Source organism: Etheostoma cragini, chromosome 12, assembly GCF_013103735.1.
Source record: "Etheostoma cragini isolate CJK2018 chromosome 12, CSU_Ecrag_1.0, whole genome shotgun sequence".
In the NCBI taxonomy this organism is placed as follows: Eukaryota; Metazoa; Chordata; class Actinopteri; order Perciformes; family Percidae; genus Etheostoma; species Etheostoma cragini.
Window position 1 is genome coordinate 17,685,747 of NC_048418.1, and position 18,455 is coordinate 17,704,201.

General features: G+C 42.1%; 1 protein-coding gene across 3 annotated transcripts in view; it reads left to right on the forward strand.

Moving 5' to 3' along the window:
• LOC117953612 (ephrin type-B receptor 1-B) overlaps positions 1–18,455 on the forward strand; it is a 168,103-nt gene that overhangs the window by 92,908 nt on the left and 56,740 nt on the right. For all 3 annotated transcript variants that reach the window (XR_004658649.1, XM_034886790.1, XM_034886791.1), the window contains exons 4-5: positions 6,959–7,114; positions 15,697–16,032. Coding sequence is in view for 2 of the 3 variants with exons in the window: in XM_034886790.1 (XP_034742681.1) it covers positions 6,959–7,114; positions 15,697–16,032 (492 nt within the window). In the remaining variant the exon portion in view is untranslated. The remainder of the gene's footprint in view (positions 1–6,958; positions 7,115–15,696; positions 16,033–18,455) is intronic.

Here is an 18,455-nt window from a genome sequence, read left to right on the forward strand (position 1 = left end):
GAAAACCTCTCTGGCCCTCCTTCATTTCTCCTCGCATTCTCTCTTTCTGTGAGATTAGACGGTGATGACAGGCCGTGGTGGAGGCGTACACTGACCCGACTTGCCAAGTGATATCAGCACTGTGAACCCTGGAGGCCTTTGAGCAAGGCAGAAATGACCGCACTTGTGAGAAGTGACATACTTTTTAGTCCCACATCTTGGATTGAAATGTTTACCATGAGTCTCTGTTGAGCCATTTTGGCGGTTTATGAGAAATCTGCAAAATTGTTCTTGAATCAATGTCTGTGAATGATTAAATCCTAAGACTAAAAGGCATTTTACTCCGACTGCTTATATCCTGCTGGCATTTTTTGATGATTCTGACATGCTTTTGTTTCAAGCCATGCCTCGATCTGAAATGATTGTATTGTTTTTTTTCAATGACCTTGTACAGAAGTGGAACACCTGGGTTAGAAAAGCAGCTCATTACATAAATTGTGGCTGGAAAATGAACAATGACAGTTAAGCGAGACTGAATACTAATAGGCTGCAGCCCTGATTGCCTTTTTGTTTTAAGATGTTGGCTGTCTGGCCAAGTTTTCTGTCCCCTCTGTCAAGCAAAAGTGTTCACGTCATCACTCGATTGATGTTCTCTGAGCAAATCTATACAGACACTTTGCATGTATGCAGCCTGTGGTGTGAGTGGAAAAGCGCGCTGTGTTTCTGAGTGACTGAGCAACAAAATAGTGAAATAGGGGTCAACTGCGGTCTTGCCCCAATCATAAGCCTGTCTGTATGAGTGGGAGTGTGTGTGTCTGTGAGGGGGGGAGGTTGTGTGCATGACACAAAAGCCTTTAAAGACTGTGATCCATCATGTGATGGATGAGGGCCAGGGTTAAGGGTGTATTGGGGGGCCAAGTGTTGTACTTAAGGGTCACTGACGCTCACTCACTACTCATGCTCTTCTGTGGGTCACGCAGACCTTTCCACACAATGTTGTTAAACCTCAGACAAGAAGAGTTGGCATTACTACGCTGAAACTGAGAAAAAAAAAGTTTTTAATTTCAAAGCACACAAGATACATTAAAGATAAATTTAGGGGGGGCGGGACACTGTATGTGGATTTCATCAGGCAAAGAGCTATTCCACAAAAGAAAATGTCAAAACATGAGTTACGTTAACTTGCTTTACGTGCCAATATTGGAGGGCCATTATAAAAAATCCAAGAGTCCAAGATGGGACTCTTTCCTTTACATCGCAGATTTATCGCAGTACCTTTCCACACCAACTGCTGCAAACCTTTGACTGCATTGCCCACAAGCCATTTGTGGTGATTTAAAACCTCATACATACTTTAGAGTGATGCCAAAGGAAAAGTCAGGGGAGGACTTAGTGTACTGAAACTTTGACTGGGTTTGAGTCGGAAAGCCATTTCCAAACCCATCTTGGTCATAATCCTTTGCATTGGCTTCCTGCAACTCCTAGCTCTACATTTACATTTTATCTCACACACACCTGGTGATGCTTGCTAATATAAGTCTTATCCCACTGCCTCCATAAATCCCATGTCTCCAATTACTGGATTCTGATGGGCTATATATATTTTGCAACTGCACATTCTAAACACATGCAACTTATGTGATAGAGCTAGCTTGCTACCATTCGTGATGTATTGCCTCCAGCGTACACTATTATACTCTCAGCAACACACTTAGTCTAGCCTCCGGCTCTGCAAATCAGCCATTGTTAAAACCTCTTCAAAGAGTCTCATGTTGCAAATCCTCTCATGCCCAGGCCAATCAATACATCACTGCTGTGTAGAGCTTGGAGTTTTCTCCATATTCCTTTAAAATTTGGAAATTTGTTAGACAAAGTTAATTGTTTATGAGCTACATTCAGATTAAGATTGTTGTCATAATCAGGTAAAGACGAAGAGTACCTGCTGGGAAAAATGACTGACAGTGAAGCGATCATCATCTCATCTCTCTCGGTCAGGCTTGCTGGGACATGAGGTCATTGCAGTTAGACTTTGATGAGTAGCGAGCAGCGATCCGCAGCTGCCATACCTCCGTCAACACACTGCAAAGGGAGCGCGAGACAAGAGGAGGGAAAGAGAGGAAGACAGCCAACCTTAACAAGGATTCGAACATGTCAATCAAGACAAGAAAGCAACAAGGGGAGGAAAGGTGGGAGAACAGAGAGAGCAATTCATTTCCAGTGGGACAGACAAAAGAGGGAGGTCAGAGAAGAAGTAAGAAGGAGAGGAGGAGATAGAATGCTGTAGAGACTACTTGAAAGAGAGGAATGTTTTTTTTTTTTCATGCAGCCGGTTCAGATGTGGGTTATTCTCCCACTGGGGAGACTAATTGCTTGTTGATCTAATGCTCTATCCCCTCCTGTACCCGAAAACTAACACAGTCGATGAGTGATGGGCCTTTCTGCTTTTCTTTCTGCGGGACAGGAACTCACGGCCTCCTCCAATCTAAATATTCACAAATCAGGAGAAAAGGCTTTGGGCTCAGTTCCAAATTTGATGAAGCGTAATGCTACTCAGCCCACCGCTGCCTGCCTTTAGAACGATACCTCTGAGGGTTGGCATAACTTTCCTCATTTCCCCTCTTTGTCTTTGCCTATATCTGTTTCTTCCTCCCTCTCGCTCTGTGAGGCAGATCAGTGAGCAGCTAATTAATGAGTTTAATGCTAGGATTCATGCAAATATTATGTGTCAATTAAAAAGAGAGAGCCTCAGCTCCAAGGTAGGAGTTATAATCTAGATGGACATTTGTCCTTTGCTGTGTGTGTGTGTGTGTGTGTGTGTGTGTGTGTGTGTGTGTGCGCGTGTTGCTACCAGGTTTGTTTTTGCCTGGCTGTCACTTATCTCCCCTCCTGTAATGCTGATCGCAGCATCTTCAGTTGTCCAAGGAGAGGCATCAAATTATCTCAGGCTCTGTAGAACATATGCTAGTCAAGTGGCGGAAAATGTGGGTGCGCCATTTCATTTAATGGGGTCAGCGGTGGCTACATGTGTCCGTGTGTAAATCAGTTTAGTAAATGTGTTCTGGAGGCGAGGGGAGTGTATGTGTGTGCTGGAAATGTATTCTTTTCGCCTTGAGGCGCTTTTGCAGCAGTGCTATCTCAGATGGCTGAATCAGCACAGCCTTCCCTGCTTTTCTCTTCACTTTTGCACATTCATAAATGTTCAATCTAGCTACTGTCTGTCTGTAAACATACAACCTGAGGGCAGAGCCCACTGCACATATTCTGCTCACACTCCATTAAACACACACTGAACAACTTATTGTGATCCCTCTTCATAAGAGTCAGGGGAATAGATGTAGTAGTGCTTGTGTGTGTGTGTGTGTGTGTGTGTGTGTGTGTGTGTGTGTGTGTGTGTGTGTGTGTGTGTGTTTGTGTGTGTGTGTGTGTGTGTGTGTGTGTGTGTGTGTGTGTGTATGTGTATGTGTGTGTGTGTGTGTGTGTGTGCGTGATGACCATTTGCTTGCTTCTTCACTTGCCTTGATGTAGGAATTTTATACAGCAAAGATGATGACATATAAGTTCTCTCCCCCTCTCTTGCTGGAAATGAATTTCTGATCTGTGTTTTATCATCTTGTAATCTCTGATATCTTTGGAAGTTATTGCTTTATAAAAATGGCTCTGCAGCTGGTTTGTGCTTACCCAGGGAGGGTTTTTAAGAGTCTCAATGTTCTTGTATTGGATGGTGCTCAATCTTCTCACACAGGAAATCTGTGTATTACAGATACTGTAGTCAAGAAAGGTGGCTTCCACTCCCATACACTGAAATAGTGGCTCACTCTCCCCTACAGAAACATTATTACCTTTTATATTAGTATCTTTCAAACCCTGTAGAACTTGTGTATTTTTCTCCATACGTGGGTATGAAGTTCCAAGACAGCTTTGGAGTATCCACGGCATAGCCTTGTCCTTTGCTTATGGGTATATCCTTCAGATGCTATACAGCACCTCGGCTTGTTTTAAAAGCTGTTTGAGGTTGTTGTGGTGTGGTCATGCATGTGTGTTTGTATGTGATGGTCTGGCTGTGTGTGGACAGTGTTGTGTGACTAGACGCGAGGTCAGTCAGTTAGCCTCTGGTGTGTCTGTCGGCCACAACAAAATGAGATGGGAGAGCAGGCACCGTTGGGGGGCGGCAGCTTGAATTGTGTGTGCGCAAGATGCCTCCTTTTTCTCCTTCACCTGCTTTCCTTCTCGCTCCTTCTTTATCTCTCTGCCCGTCTCTAACAGCCCATCAGAGATGGCCGGCTGAATGGTGTGAATGAAGGAGTCATAAAACTGGGAACCCTTTTTTTTCTTTTTTTTACAATGTAATAAAGTAGACTGGCTTTCTAAACCCAGCCTCTCAGTGCAGTTTTTTAATGAAGCATTAAATGCTTTAATTAAATCTTAAAAGCCTGTTGACACAAAGGTCTAAAGGTTTTCCTCACATAGCTACTGGGCCACATTCTCTACCGTTTGATCCGGCAGTGAGGGGGTATGGCACCATGTCCATTATTGCTTTAAATAACTCTCCATGTGAGCTCTTCATACCTATTGGACTAGAGGGCTCTTAATCAGATACAATAGAACCATTTGTAGATAGCAAAATGCAATACTGCTTCAACAGATTTATTTTGCTTTTAATATCTAAAAGACTTAAAGGTCCAATGGCATAAAAATTTCACTTTATGAGGTTTTTTATCATATGAGTTCCTCCCAGCCTTCCTATGGTCCCCCAGTGCCAAACAAATGGCAATAGGTGTAAACCGAGCCCGGGGTATCCTGCTCTGCCTTTGAGAAAATGAAAGCTCAGATGGGCCGATCTGGAATCTTGCCCCATATGAGGTCATAAGACGCATCGTTACCTCCCCTTTCTCTGATTTGCCCGCCCAGAGAACTTGGCCCACCTATGAGAGAGAGACATCATGGCTTTCAAACTACCAGGGTGACACTTGGTCAAGCCCCCCTTCTCTCCTCCCTCAAAAGCTCTAGTGGCTGTAATTCTGTGCCAAGGCTGACTTTTAGGAAAGAGACTTCAGATATGGTATTAGGGGACCACTAAAGTCTATATGAAAACGTCCAGAGAGCACCATGTCATGGGAGCTTTAAACCAATGGCTGATTATTTTGTTTACCTTATAAAGTCATTATCTGCCGAAAGCTTTCTTTCTGGACACATAGCTTTGCTGCACATACTTTGTTTTCTCAGCGCAATTCTCCCTTTTACATAATGCCCAAAAAGGCTCTAAAGAAGAAAAAGGAACATAAGTTAAGTAAGAGTATACCCTACAATCCAGCTGCAGTCACTCCTTTACAATCTTTTATTCAGGCAAATAGACACAGTTGGAGAAACGGTAAGATGTCCCATCATGTTTATAACCCCTCCCTTTCTGGAGTAGAGCAGCACCACAGCTTCCTGCCCCATCAGTGAGCCTGCTAAAATATCACACATTTATCATGGTTATTATAGTCAGTAAATCCTTCCACACAGCGCAGAAACCCATCCGCTATGTATTCTTTTGGGATGAGAGACTAAATGGATTAGGTTATTGCCTGGACGTAGGCAGAGTTATATCAACCACAATAATCTTTGTCCTCCACCACGGCCTTTAGAATTTAAGGCTCTAACACATAAAGCCAGCTAAGTAACGATTTTGCCTGACGGCCTTGCCTTATGGCTTAGTCTTAAAATGTGTACTTTAAAATATTCCAACTGCTCCAGCTCTCTCATAACACGTTGCAGGCAAGTTTGTGTGTGCTTTTTATTTCTTTACTTTACACTGGTGTTGTACGTCTGTGGTGTATTGCTTAAGAAAGGAGAAAACGAATGGTGGAGGTGGGAAAATAAGACCAAACCAGGTGAAATCCCTGCTATGCTATAGGCTGACCAGCCAGTCAGTCACACTCTCCCTTACCGACTGCCTCAGTCGTTGATTTAACAAGATGAAATGGTTGAATATGTGCCAATGGCAACTCAGTAATAAATGAATAGTGGAAGATTTCGGAAAAATAAATGCTTTCTTGCCAAGAGTCAGATAAGAAGATCGATCCCCTATCATGTCTTATTATGTCAAAAATGAAGCTACACAGCCAGTTAGCTTAGCTTAGCATAAAGAATGCTGGGGAAACAGCTAGCCTAGCTCTCCAAAGGGCTAACACTTTATAATAACCAGCATTAATAGATGGTAAATCGATAGTTAATTAATCTTTAGTTATTCATCATTTGGCTGTTAACAAACAAAGAAAATAAAATTAATAATGGTTACTAATTGTTAATAGGGCTGAAACTTAACAGTTTATTGGTACCTACATTGTATCCCTCATATGCTATTTAAGGCATCGGTTAAAGATTTAAAAAAAATTGTAAACCTTTAAGAAACCATTTTTAAAGCATTTATAAAGATTACATCATAAGATGGACCAGATACACTTTATTAAGGGTTACTAGTTGGTTTGTAAACTGTCTATAAACAGTATCTAGATGGTTATTAAAAAGTTGCAACAGATCACTAAAAGACCTTGTTAAATAGTTGTATAAGAAATAGTATCTTGTCCATCTATTGATGGAATGTTTATAAATGTTTTAAAATGGTTTCTCAAAGGTTTACAGTTTTTTTACATGAGGGATCTAATGTGTGTATCAATAAACTGTTACTTTACACTACTAATATTGTATTCATTATAATTTAATTGCTTGTTAACAGTAAAATGACAGTTTGCTAAAAGTTAAATGACAATTAACTAAAGATTAATTAACTATCAATTTACCATCTATTAATGATGGTTATTGTAAAGTATTACCGTTTTAATTTTTTCTTCTCTGTCTCAGTCTGTTTTCATCTCTGCCCACTATTCCAGCTGATATATTGAACCCAGATACCTTGCTCATGCATGGTACCTGGCTCATGGATTTATTTATTTTTCATTCATTTTCTGACATTGTTTTTTTTTTTCTATTCTCACAGCATGCCCGCCGGGAACCTTCAAGTCAACCCAGGGTCCAGGTCTGTGTCTACAGTGTCCTCCGAACAGCCGTTCCACAGCTGAGGCCGCCACCATCTGCGTGTGCCGTAACGGTTATTACCGTGGCGATGCTGATCAGCCGGATGAGCCCTGCACAAGTGAGTATATCCTACATGACATTTCACACACACTCCAGCACACGCTTGCATTATTGTAGGACAGTCACATTCATACTCACAATCGTTATCCATTTTAGTGTAAATGTATGTGTGACATCAACATTGAATAGAATGGTCATGCTCTTCCAAGCCACTATATTTCAATAATGACTTTTTTTTAATCTCACTTTGTCTCTTTCCCACTGTCGTCAAACCAGCACATGGAGTAGCATTTAAACAAGCGTCTATTTAGAGCCTTTAGTTGACTTCTCAGCCTGCATGGCCATAATAATCACATTTTGGGGTTTCCATCATTGACGCCTCCATCACTGTGCTGTTGAGCTTCCTTTCTGTTTCCTCTCTGTTATCTACCTCTCTCTGTCTTTTTTTCTTGCCTGCTGTTCTACCATTCTATCTGCTATCATCCCCCGAAGTCCTAATTACTCAGGCAGATGCTGCGAAGCTTCGACGCTGTCCTGCCGCTATCCGCTGGAGATCCAATAAGGCCTCTCACAGCATCACAGTTATCTTAATATGATGTAAAAGCAATGTACTTAGCCTTCCTGTCCTCCCTGCTGACACAGTTACACAGAAGGAGAGCACTGTTAGACCCCCAAAAGTTTGTTTACCTCTCTCCCTTCGCTGCCACAGTGGGTCGTAATAGTTTGTTCTCCTCACAACAGCAGACCTGGACGCATTATTGGTGTGGTTATGTGTTCATTTACTCCTGATTTATTCAGACAGACCATGGCTAATTGGCCTCAGCAATGTGCTCAGGACCCCTTTTTCTTTCCTAATCATTTAGCAGCTGTAGTCTTCACAGCTAAAATGTGTATTGAATGCAACTACATTGCCAGGTTTCTTTTTTATAACGTATTATGTGTCTTAAAGCTCAGAGAAACCCTAATGCGGAATGGCTTTCTAAAGCGTAGCATGCACACCTTTAGGCTTTGGATGTCCTTGATGGATGACACCCCACATTCACCTTGTGTTGTCTCTGCCCTCCCATGGTACACTACATAGCTCTCTGGTGAATTAGTGAAGACTACATCAAGAACAGTATCTGCCTCTACCTTGAGGCCTTGGATTTTCCTCAAGCATCTCCACAACAGCTCCTCGGTGGAGCCTCTTGAACAGATCCCTCTGATCTGGGTTCAGTTGCCTGTGTTTGACTGCTTTCAATCAAGCCACTTCTGTCTTATCTTTTCCGTCGGTACTGTTGTATCTGCTTCCCACTCTGTGTTCCTCTTGTGCTCAGTACACCTTTAGTCCTCATTTTCAATGATTACACATCCTTGGTCCAATCTACGCCAGTCCACATCTACGCAGTGCACTAGAGAGTAAAATATTCAGGAGAAAGAGCCCACACATGCATTCAGAATGTCCCACTGAGAACTTTACTTTTCAATCACCAGCTTAACATTGACATATTTACCCATAACTTCTAGTCCTCCTCAATTTGTGTTGACAGAATTATTTTGCAACAAAGCCTTCACTGAAGGTTGAATCATACAGTAGCAGCAGAACTTGATGCTCAGGGTGCCCTAGATCTCAGCAGGGGGGCGGGGGGTGTGGGGGGAGGGGGGCAGTCAGATCATCCTAGTAAGAATCTCTTTAACACTGCAGGTCCTGATAAGAGCACTGCTTGAGCAGCCTAAATCAGGCCAATCTGTAGCGGCAGAAGCTGGAGCTCCAGCATTTCTCGCTGGCATCAGAGATGCGGGTCCCTGTGTGCTCTAGATCAGTCTGATTAGCTTACTGATACATTGTCCAGCGCCTGGCTCTGTCAGCGGGGAGCTGCCTGTTATATAGCCCCCCTCCCCCATCATTCCTCAACCCGTCCTTCTTTTCCCTACGTCAATCTGGGATGCACTCCCTTCTACCTACCAGCCCTCTTTCATCTCATTCCTCTGTCTTGCACAGACTCTGACCATGCCTGAGGGCTGGAACACCGAGCATTCTGTCTCACAGCGTGAAGCCCCCTCATCTCACATTGGCTACCCAGCATAGCCGGCTTTGGGACAATGGTTTCAACGCACTGCATCTCCTCATGGTTCCTTCCTTAGGCTTCAGGTCCCAGTCTAATGTACCTATACCTACACATGGGTATGCATGCGTGAAAAAGAATGGATTTGAATGTGTGAGAACTGTTTCTGGGGGAGGCCAGCCAGCTCCAGCCTGCTGGGTTTCTCAACATGTGAGTCAGAGGACGAGAATGACAAGCTGAGTGATAACTGAGGTGAGTCGGGCTGCGAGACCTGTGCTGATTGGGCCGTGGGGGGAGAAAGGAGGCAGTAATGGAGCGTCCTGGAGTTATGAATAGTGGTAAAGGCAAGAGAATGGTGGGAGGGAAGGACCAATGCCAAAGATAGACAGACAGAATATGACATACTGAGATTTGCATCTGTACATTTGAAGGTTTAGCCTCTCAGTAGAAGACATGATGGATAAACAGAGCCGTCTGGGGAACTACACAGCCCACAGTAACGCAGGATATGAGAGAGTCCCAGTGAGACACAATATGATGTTATGTAAAAACAAAACAAAAACATGCTGTATATGCATGTCTACATTTTTGGAAACCACCACTGCCAGCCACCAACCAATTCATGAAGAAAATCTTTGGAATGTAATCGAATCAACGTAAATATAGGAAAAGAGAAGGCAAGTAATATGGTTCTGATGTGTTTGTACATTCCTGATCTGTACCACATCGGCTCTGAATCTTGTGGTTCTCACTCAATAGTCATATCGGTGGCCTGTCCCCTGTTAAACACTGTCTGTGCCTCGTAAAAAACAAACTAAACCCTGACTGAAAGGACAGTGTTATCTGCTTTTCCATTCTCCTCAGCATTCCATTTCGGATTCTTCTTTGCTCTACTTTTCGCCTTGTTCTGTTTTCAAAGAGAAAGAGGAGGGAGCCGTCAAAGTGCATAAATATTCTGTTTGTTTATCCGAGTTTGTTTTCTCCTGTGTTGTCAGTTCTGGTGTCAGTTGAGCTGACAGCTAGCCAGTTTCCTCTCTCGGTAAATAGCACATGGAGCTAAGTCAAGGTAATCGTCTGGCCTACTCTAATCCCTGTACTGGCCTAGCAAGACATAATGCTCCAGACTAGTGTGCATGCATACAGAAAAAATGACACCAGTCCCTCTGTCGTATCTAAAGTTCTATGGATGCAGTAATTCAACGTTAGGAGTTACTGTAAAGAAAAATGTGGGTGTATAGCTTATCCTGCAGTCAGAAAAGCTTCCCCATATGTTCATGTTGGGACTCCTGCTCAGTCAAGTCACTCTGCACGCACCCACAAGCTGCACTGCATGCTACCATACACACACACACACACACACACACACACACACACACACACACACACACAGTCTATCTATGACTCCCTCTGTCTCTCAGCTAGACAGTATTGGTCCTTGTAACATGTTTTATTACATGTCTCACCATCCCACACAACCCTTCTTTCTGTCTCCCAGCTCCTCTGGCTGTGATCAGTATCTCCACACACACGCACACACACACACAAACACACACACACACACACAGGGACCTTGTGTTGGTCCCTCAAGGCCTGTTTCACATCGTATAAACAAACAGTGTGAAAGAAGAGAAGCTCCGGTCTCAGACCATTCAAAGGGTAGACGAGCAAACAAATTGCAGATGTGTTTGTTTTTGGGCACCAGGGCACTCTTTATATTAGCAACCGAGGGAGATAACAGGGTCGTTCTTTTACAGCCCAGCTGGCACCACCCGCTCACCAGTCTGTGAGTCCACCTGTAACAGCTCAGACAGTCCCTTTGAGTACCTATTTCAGACCTCCTCCACCGCGCTGCTCAGGAGGGTCTGACTAGTCCACACAGCCTCATGGATGGGAGGGTTTATTAGCATGTCGTTAACCCTTGTGTTTTCTTCCCGGGTCAAAAACTGACAAATATTTAACAAGTTTGTCCCTTTTTCGATTTTTTTTTTGTTACTACCATTACTTTTACAGTACTTTTTGGAATTAATGTTCAATAACCCTCATTTACATAGAATTATACCTAATATTTGAGTTAAAAAAGCAGAAATTATGAATTATTTCAACCAATAGTTAAGATCAGAGGAACGTACAGATGAGTTTATTCTGGAATGACAGTGATCAATTGTATTTGCAAAGAGCGTTTTATGGAATCCAATCCATTTTCTTGTGGTAATTTGGTTAAAAAAGAAACCCACATTTCAGATATAGACATTTTTCAAAGGGGTCAAATTTGATCCGAGAACAACAGGAGGGTTTAACCAATCACAATAGTCACCGGCAGCACAGGGCGCTGGATGGAGCCACGGTGCCGCTGCTAAACAGCCTCGGGAAGGAACTTGTTTTGGTGGAACATGTGTACGTTCAAAAGTTGTTTCAGTCATGCAACAGAAAACTCAGATTGGACAGATAGTCTGGCTAGCTGTCTGGATTTACCCTGCAGAGATCTGAGGAGCAGCTAACCATAGTCCTTAGAAATTGACCGGGGTTTAAAAGTCTGACATCTGACCAAAAAGAATGAACTTCCGGCTGAAATTTTTGGCGGCAGCGGAGCAGTCCGGAAGTGGAAGGTCATGGATATAGACTAATCTGGAGATAATTCATGATTTTGCTGAACGTCAGTACATATTTTGCTGAATGCCATTTTAGCTCCAGATGACTTAAAGATGCAATGGCAATTAATCTCATCAGGTTTAAATTAGAGTGATACATTTTTATGTACAGTATGATGTGAACTATCATTTTGGTTAAATTGAGGATGGATACATTTATGAAGTTTTTTAACAAAAAATCCTAAACTCTCTCTATATGGTCCTGTAAACTGGATTAATATGGGGTATTGTCATTTTGCGCAACCATGTAAATAGCTTACTATTCCATGACACAGTTGTGGCAGCAATGGCATTGCTGTTGCATGTAAACACAAGCAAATCTAATTAAGTACAAGCTTATTATTCATGCAAGCATAACAAACCAAGAGCAGCCAGCAAAACAATATACCATTTAACTTTAGTCTAAATTGACTGTCTGTAGTAATCGCACAATATAGTTATGATGTAGTTTATTTCCTTAAATGTGCATTTTGACACTTGGAAAACAACTGTCTCCACAAATTCTACTTAAAAAGACACACTATGTGGCTCCCTGTACTGCTTTGCTGTTGTAGGGAGTAGATAGTTACATGAGTACTGTAGGTAGGCAGAGAAAGAAATACAAATACAGTAGAAAGTCACTATGGATTTTGAGATGGTTTTGAATGCTGGACTATGTGCATCTCACGGTACCGTGTGCAAAAAAAACTACAGTAACTATTATATTCACGTTATGTATTTGTGCTAGGCCTGCACAATTTGGGGAAAACAATGAATCACGATTTGTTAGCTTAGAATTGATATCACGATTCTGTGTGTGTGAAGTGTAATGTTTATTGCACACATGAACCATGACAAAACAAAAAAAATTGGCAGTTCCAAATGTAGATTTCTTTTTGGCACCTATAGCAACTTTATCAATGAAGAGAAGGGAGAGCAGTGCAGTGCTTGGGAGCGGTTTAAAACCTATTTTATACAGTCAATGATTAAAACTCATAGTAGAAAGTACTAGCGTCTGTGATGCAGTCGGCTCTTGAAATTAATAAATTAGTTATTTATTTTATGTTCATTTTCAGGTTCATGATTGTATTTTGAGGTTGTACCAGAATAGGTTTACATGGTTTAATTTTAAAGAAACACCATCTTTTTTTTTGTACTGCACATTGCTACCGATCTTCTTTTCACCCTGTGTGTTTAGGTCTCTGTTTTAGCAACAGAGTGAGACATCTCACTTCTTTACTATCTTTGTTGGGAGTCACACATGCGCAGTAGCTAGGTAAGATCAGCGAGATAACTCTATCTCCAACTTTGGTCTGTCCAAGGCAGGATTAGCTGGGAGACTGCTTCTAAACGAGGGGTACTTGTGGAATACCTGCAGAACAGGGACATGGAAGTAGTTCTTTTGGAGATTATGGTGAACTACTGTGTGTTGTAGCTGTGTTGTGCCATTGAGAACGAGCTAGCATGCTAGCACTAGCATGGGCTAAGGTTAGCCACTTTGTCTCGGCTAGTGACGTAGAAAGCCGTGCAGATTTTGAACAGCTCACCCAGAGACTGAAGGCAGAGGACATTCCGAAACCGTATCTCACTCAAAACAACATGGATGTTTTTTTTTCCAAAGTGTGTATCATGGACAGTTAAAGAAAAATAAAGAGGTGTGTATGTGTGTGGAAGCACCAGAGACACAAAGAAATACCCCAAATTCCAGAAAAAGGGTTTTTTTTCATAATATTGACCCTCTAAAAATTGTGCATAGGGTGAAACGAGATCCGGAATTTATAGTGATTAATTGTGAAGGCCTAATTTGGGCCTTGCTTTTCTGCTTTCTGGACATTGACAACCATATTGACTATATTTGATTAGCTAGAATTGTCTAACGCCTGTGATGAGACAAGAGGACATGATACATCATTACACCAGTTCTGTTTACATTCTCCTTCATCAAAGCCTTTTGTGCATAATGCAAGTGCCCATACTGACTAAAATAGCATGTGCATTGATACATCATCATTACCCTTGTACAAATGACCTGACACTTTGCACTAGTTGCTGTGATTCCACCATTAAAAAAATACCATTACTGTGCTTTGATACAGCGTTTGCAAAGAGCTCCGAATTGGCTGCTTGAAGATGATGTTTTTCTCCTGTTAACATCATTTATATAACTACAACCAAATCTGTCTGGCATAGCTAAATGAACGCCAGCTGAGAGCCTGTATGCAGCAGTCTCAACAAATTAAGTCCTATGGCAAATTAAAACTGCCCAAGGCTGCAGTAATAGTCTGCAAATCACTGGTTAAGTGGCTGCCACGTTTGATTTGTTTGTGCCATCCCTACGTATGTGGAGCTCGGCTGTAATTGGGCGAAAGGGGTGTGACGCCTCGTTCACACCTCAATACTTTTTTTCATCCACCGTTGTATAAATGCATTAAAACAGACATGCAGGCACGAATACACAGAAACCAATAGTTCAGGCGTGTGTGTTTGTGTCACATGCATTTTTCCACATGAGCAGATGTGCATTGCTTTTGCCAGCGATGCAAGTTTTGGCGCGAGTTCATGTATGCAATGGATGATACGGAGGATACAAGCGATGTGAGTAGCATATGAAGTGGCTAGTGTGCAGGCCTCAAGGGAAAACCCTAAAGTGTTGCTAATTTCCTTACATGGCCTGTTCCTACTAACGCACAACCATTTTTGTCTGTATTTTCCCTCCACATACAACACATCTGGTAGCAGATTTTGTGCCATTTGACTATGTATCTGGAGTGCTAGCTGTCCTCTCAGGCAGCCCATAATAATCACACGTTGGAGGTTGCACCCTTCCTGTCCCCTCTTTGTTGTTGAGGCGCTGAGCTGAGGTCCCAGCAGTAGCAGCGCCTTGTTTGTCACCCTTGTGTGTTGTGTCACTTTGTCCCTGCACCCCAGGGCTATCCCACATGGCTTTGCAGTAACAATGATTAACAGTGTCCGTCCTAATCTCACAGACAAGTGCTCTATCATAATATGCTTAAAAATCCATATGTGTTGTTTTCATATGTTTTCTCAGGGGTAAAATGATGAGGAAACATAGTACAGTACTGTACTGTATGTTAGAGAACTGAGTAATTATTCTAAGGGTGGCTAGAATTGAGTGGATTTTCTGGTTTTGCAGTAGTCATGGATCTAAAAGGGGGTCAGTGAAACTCCCCTTTTAATGATAAAGGTCAGACTTTATGGAGGATAAAATGGAACCAGATCAGCTCCAACCTAACTTAACCTATGCAGCACTGACTAAGGGCTTTGGCGAGCTTCTGCTTGATCGGCAGTGTCTGGTATCTGAGAAGAAAGAGCTGCCTCTCAGCATCTGCAGGGACACAGAGTCCCAGCTAAGCAAAAATTCTACACTGCCATTTGAGCAGATTTGAACCGTTATAGAATGGTGCTTCAATTGCGGGAGGCTGAACAAGCCACTTTTCTGCACCCTAATATTAAGCCACCACTCAGGCAAAACAATTGTTTTATTATTTCTTAATTCTTTTTTTCTGAATATCGTCATTATGGTTCTGCTCCAGCTGCGGGCTATGAGGGAGTGAATGGAAGCGTGAATCTCCAGAGCCACTTGAATGAGAATACTCCATGCAACACTGCATTTTGCTAAATAACCACTGTTTGATAGACACAAACGTTTCGCTGTATGATCACTCTGTGTGTGAATGGAATAAATTAGCATTCCAATTCTGCTGAAGATGAAGAAAAAGGAGAAAAACACAAGTTGCTCTTGGACCAGAACAGTTAATAACAGGGTTGTAAATTGAATAACTTGACCTAACAGCAGGCATATTTATGTGAATGTTTTTCTCAACTAGCAATACATTCTTTTGCTTTTAAGGATCATGCCAGCTTGCCACAGATAAACATTTTTCAATACAAAATGGGTCTAGATGTAAAGATAAATGATCCTAATTTAGCTCACGTCTTTTCTACAGGTGTCCCATCCAGCCCAAGGAATGTGATCTCCATTGTGAATGAAACCTCTGTGATCCTGGAGTGGCATTCTCCCAGGGAGACGGGCGGCCGCGGTGACGTCGTCTACAACATTGTGTGCAAGAAATGCCGGGCCGACCGGCGCTCCTGCTCCCACTGCGACGAAAACGTGGACTTCGTCCCTCGGCAGCTGGGTCTGACTGACACCAGGGTGTTCATCAGCAACCTATGGGCTCACACCCTCTACAGCTTTGAGATCCAGGCCGTCAATGGAGTCAGCAATAAGAGCCCGTATCCTGCCCAGCATGTCTCAATAGACATCACCACCAACCAGGCTGGTAAGTGGCTGCTATGGCTAGGTGCGCCGAACATGTAGTCGGGGAATTGATGATAAACACAACTAGCCACCAGTCTAGTCACCATCTGCAATGGCATTATCCTGTGGTGGAATGTAACTAAGTACATTTCCATTAGTGCTGTACTTAAAGTGGTCATATCATGCTCATTTCCTGGTTCATAATTGTATTAAGAGGTTGTACCAGAATAGGTTTATGTGTTCTCATTTTCAAAAAACACCACATTTTTGTTGTTCTGTGCATTGCAACCGCTCCTCTTTTCACCCTGTGTGTTGAGCTCTCTGTTTTCGCTACAGAGTGAGACATCTCACTTCTGTTCAATTTTGGAAAAAATGTTTTCCTTTTTTGACTAAAACTTGACCAACAAAAAAAACGTACTGTATGTGAATTTCTAAATATGTCAAAAAATAGCAAGGACATTTGGCACAATACTAAGACTAATTAAAAATAGGTGACACAATTAACACTAGATAGTAGTGTTATTTTTCTTTAAATCAGTCTCCTATGTTAGCAAAAACCTGCCCTGGCATTTCTTTTTCACTTCACATTTCTGAAATGGCAAATTCAACTATTATTACATAAATGTGAATCATTGCACCTCAAAACACCATCATCTTGCACAATGTGCAGTTCAGAGTCTCACTTCATGGCATAGCTCACTTTAGGGCTGCTAAGATTTCCTATCGCTCCTCCGTGGGTAATGACTTTAAGCCTTGAAGGGTGAGGCCAGCTGCTCCGGTGAAAGTTATACATGCATGCTCTCCTATTAGGCCGTCCTTCCCTGAATCAAAGAAGTGGCTTTCCCTTTTGAAAACACCATGGATGACTTCATGCCCAGACCCACAACACAGCATGTTACATGTTATGGCAAGCCAAGTGCAATTCACTGCACCATCCCTCTTTCCTTTGTAGTTTATCTACACTTCAAATCAGTTGATAGACACAACCCTGCTCTGCATTTCTCTCTGGGCACTCCAAACATTCTTGCTTTTTAACATAGCTAAAGGTAATAGTCCCTCAAAAACAACACACAAGTCATTTATGAAACCTCTTTTTTTATTTTTAGGTTCACATCTGGAGGTTGCAGGCTGGTTGCTTCACAGACGATGCATCTCTTTGTTGTTTTTCTTTGGTCTTTGTTTAATGAGACTTTGTTTGGAGAACAATGCTGCACAGCAAGTCCGTTCTTTTCTCTTCACTGAAGGCTGCATGCCAGTTGAAACCTGTCTGTAAATCTTCAGATTTATACACTGACACAGTCCTCCCAACAAAAACAACAAGATAACTAATCTTGCTTAATTCTGCTTTCCTTTTTTCACAAATTTATGTTACTCTGAGCATCAGGAGCGATCCGCAAAGCCAGGATTTCTTTGTTGCAGTGTTCTTAGCTTAGCTCGTTTCACCGTTAACAGCCAACAATGAGAAGTAATGAAGTAAAAATACTTAGTTACTGTACTCAAGTAGATTTTTCAGATATTTTTCTTTACTATTTTTTTCTGTGGCGTCTTTTTACTTTTTACTCCTTACGTTTTAACACGAATATTGGCTTGAAAAATTGTCCCGTTACTTTAGTTTTGTACGGAAGGTCGTCTATCAGGAGTGATTGTGACTTGACTTGAGTGCATGTTGGAGAAGAGCCCGGCCACACGCCTCACACCGCGGGCTGGTGGCACGCCACACAGAAAAAAATAGAAACAGTTTAGTAATTCATATTTTATCCTTTATTTTCTTTCTAATAGCCACATTTGAGCACACACACATACATATACATTCCTTCAAATGTTAAGGGGAAGATTAAGAAAGAGAAACTGGAGCTGTGAATTCTCACAGAATCACAACTGAATTCATACCTTGCTACTCAATCAGAATCATATTAACCTGGAGTCCCAGTCTCTGTCACAATAATCATGTATGTGTATTTTAGGCCTATTGGCAGACATCCATTTAGAATGTAGCCAACGGCATGTGTAGAGCTTTTTTCATGTCCATTGTAGTTTCTCAGCGTGCTCTCTAGTAACGTGTATATGGTCCGGGTAGCTTTGCATAAAAAATGGTTGTCCTTCACAAGGCTACTTTTACTTTTATACTTTAAGTACATTTCCAAGCCTGTACTTTGTTACTTTTACTTGAGTAAAGAAGTTAAATAAGTACTTCTACTTTTAGCGGAGTATTTTTTAACACAAGTATCTGTACTTATACTTGAGTACGGGAAGTGAGTAATTTTGCCCTCCAGGTAAACTTTGTTAAATGTTTAATACTTTATCGTCAGACTTAAGGAGACTGACCCGAGATAGATACAAGGACAGCAGCTGTTTTCAGGCTACACTCAACTATTCTACTCTCCTGCTCTCTCGCTCTCTCTCTGTCCTCTCTCTCTTGTCTGTCTCCCTATGTCTGTGTCTATG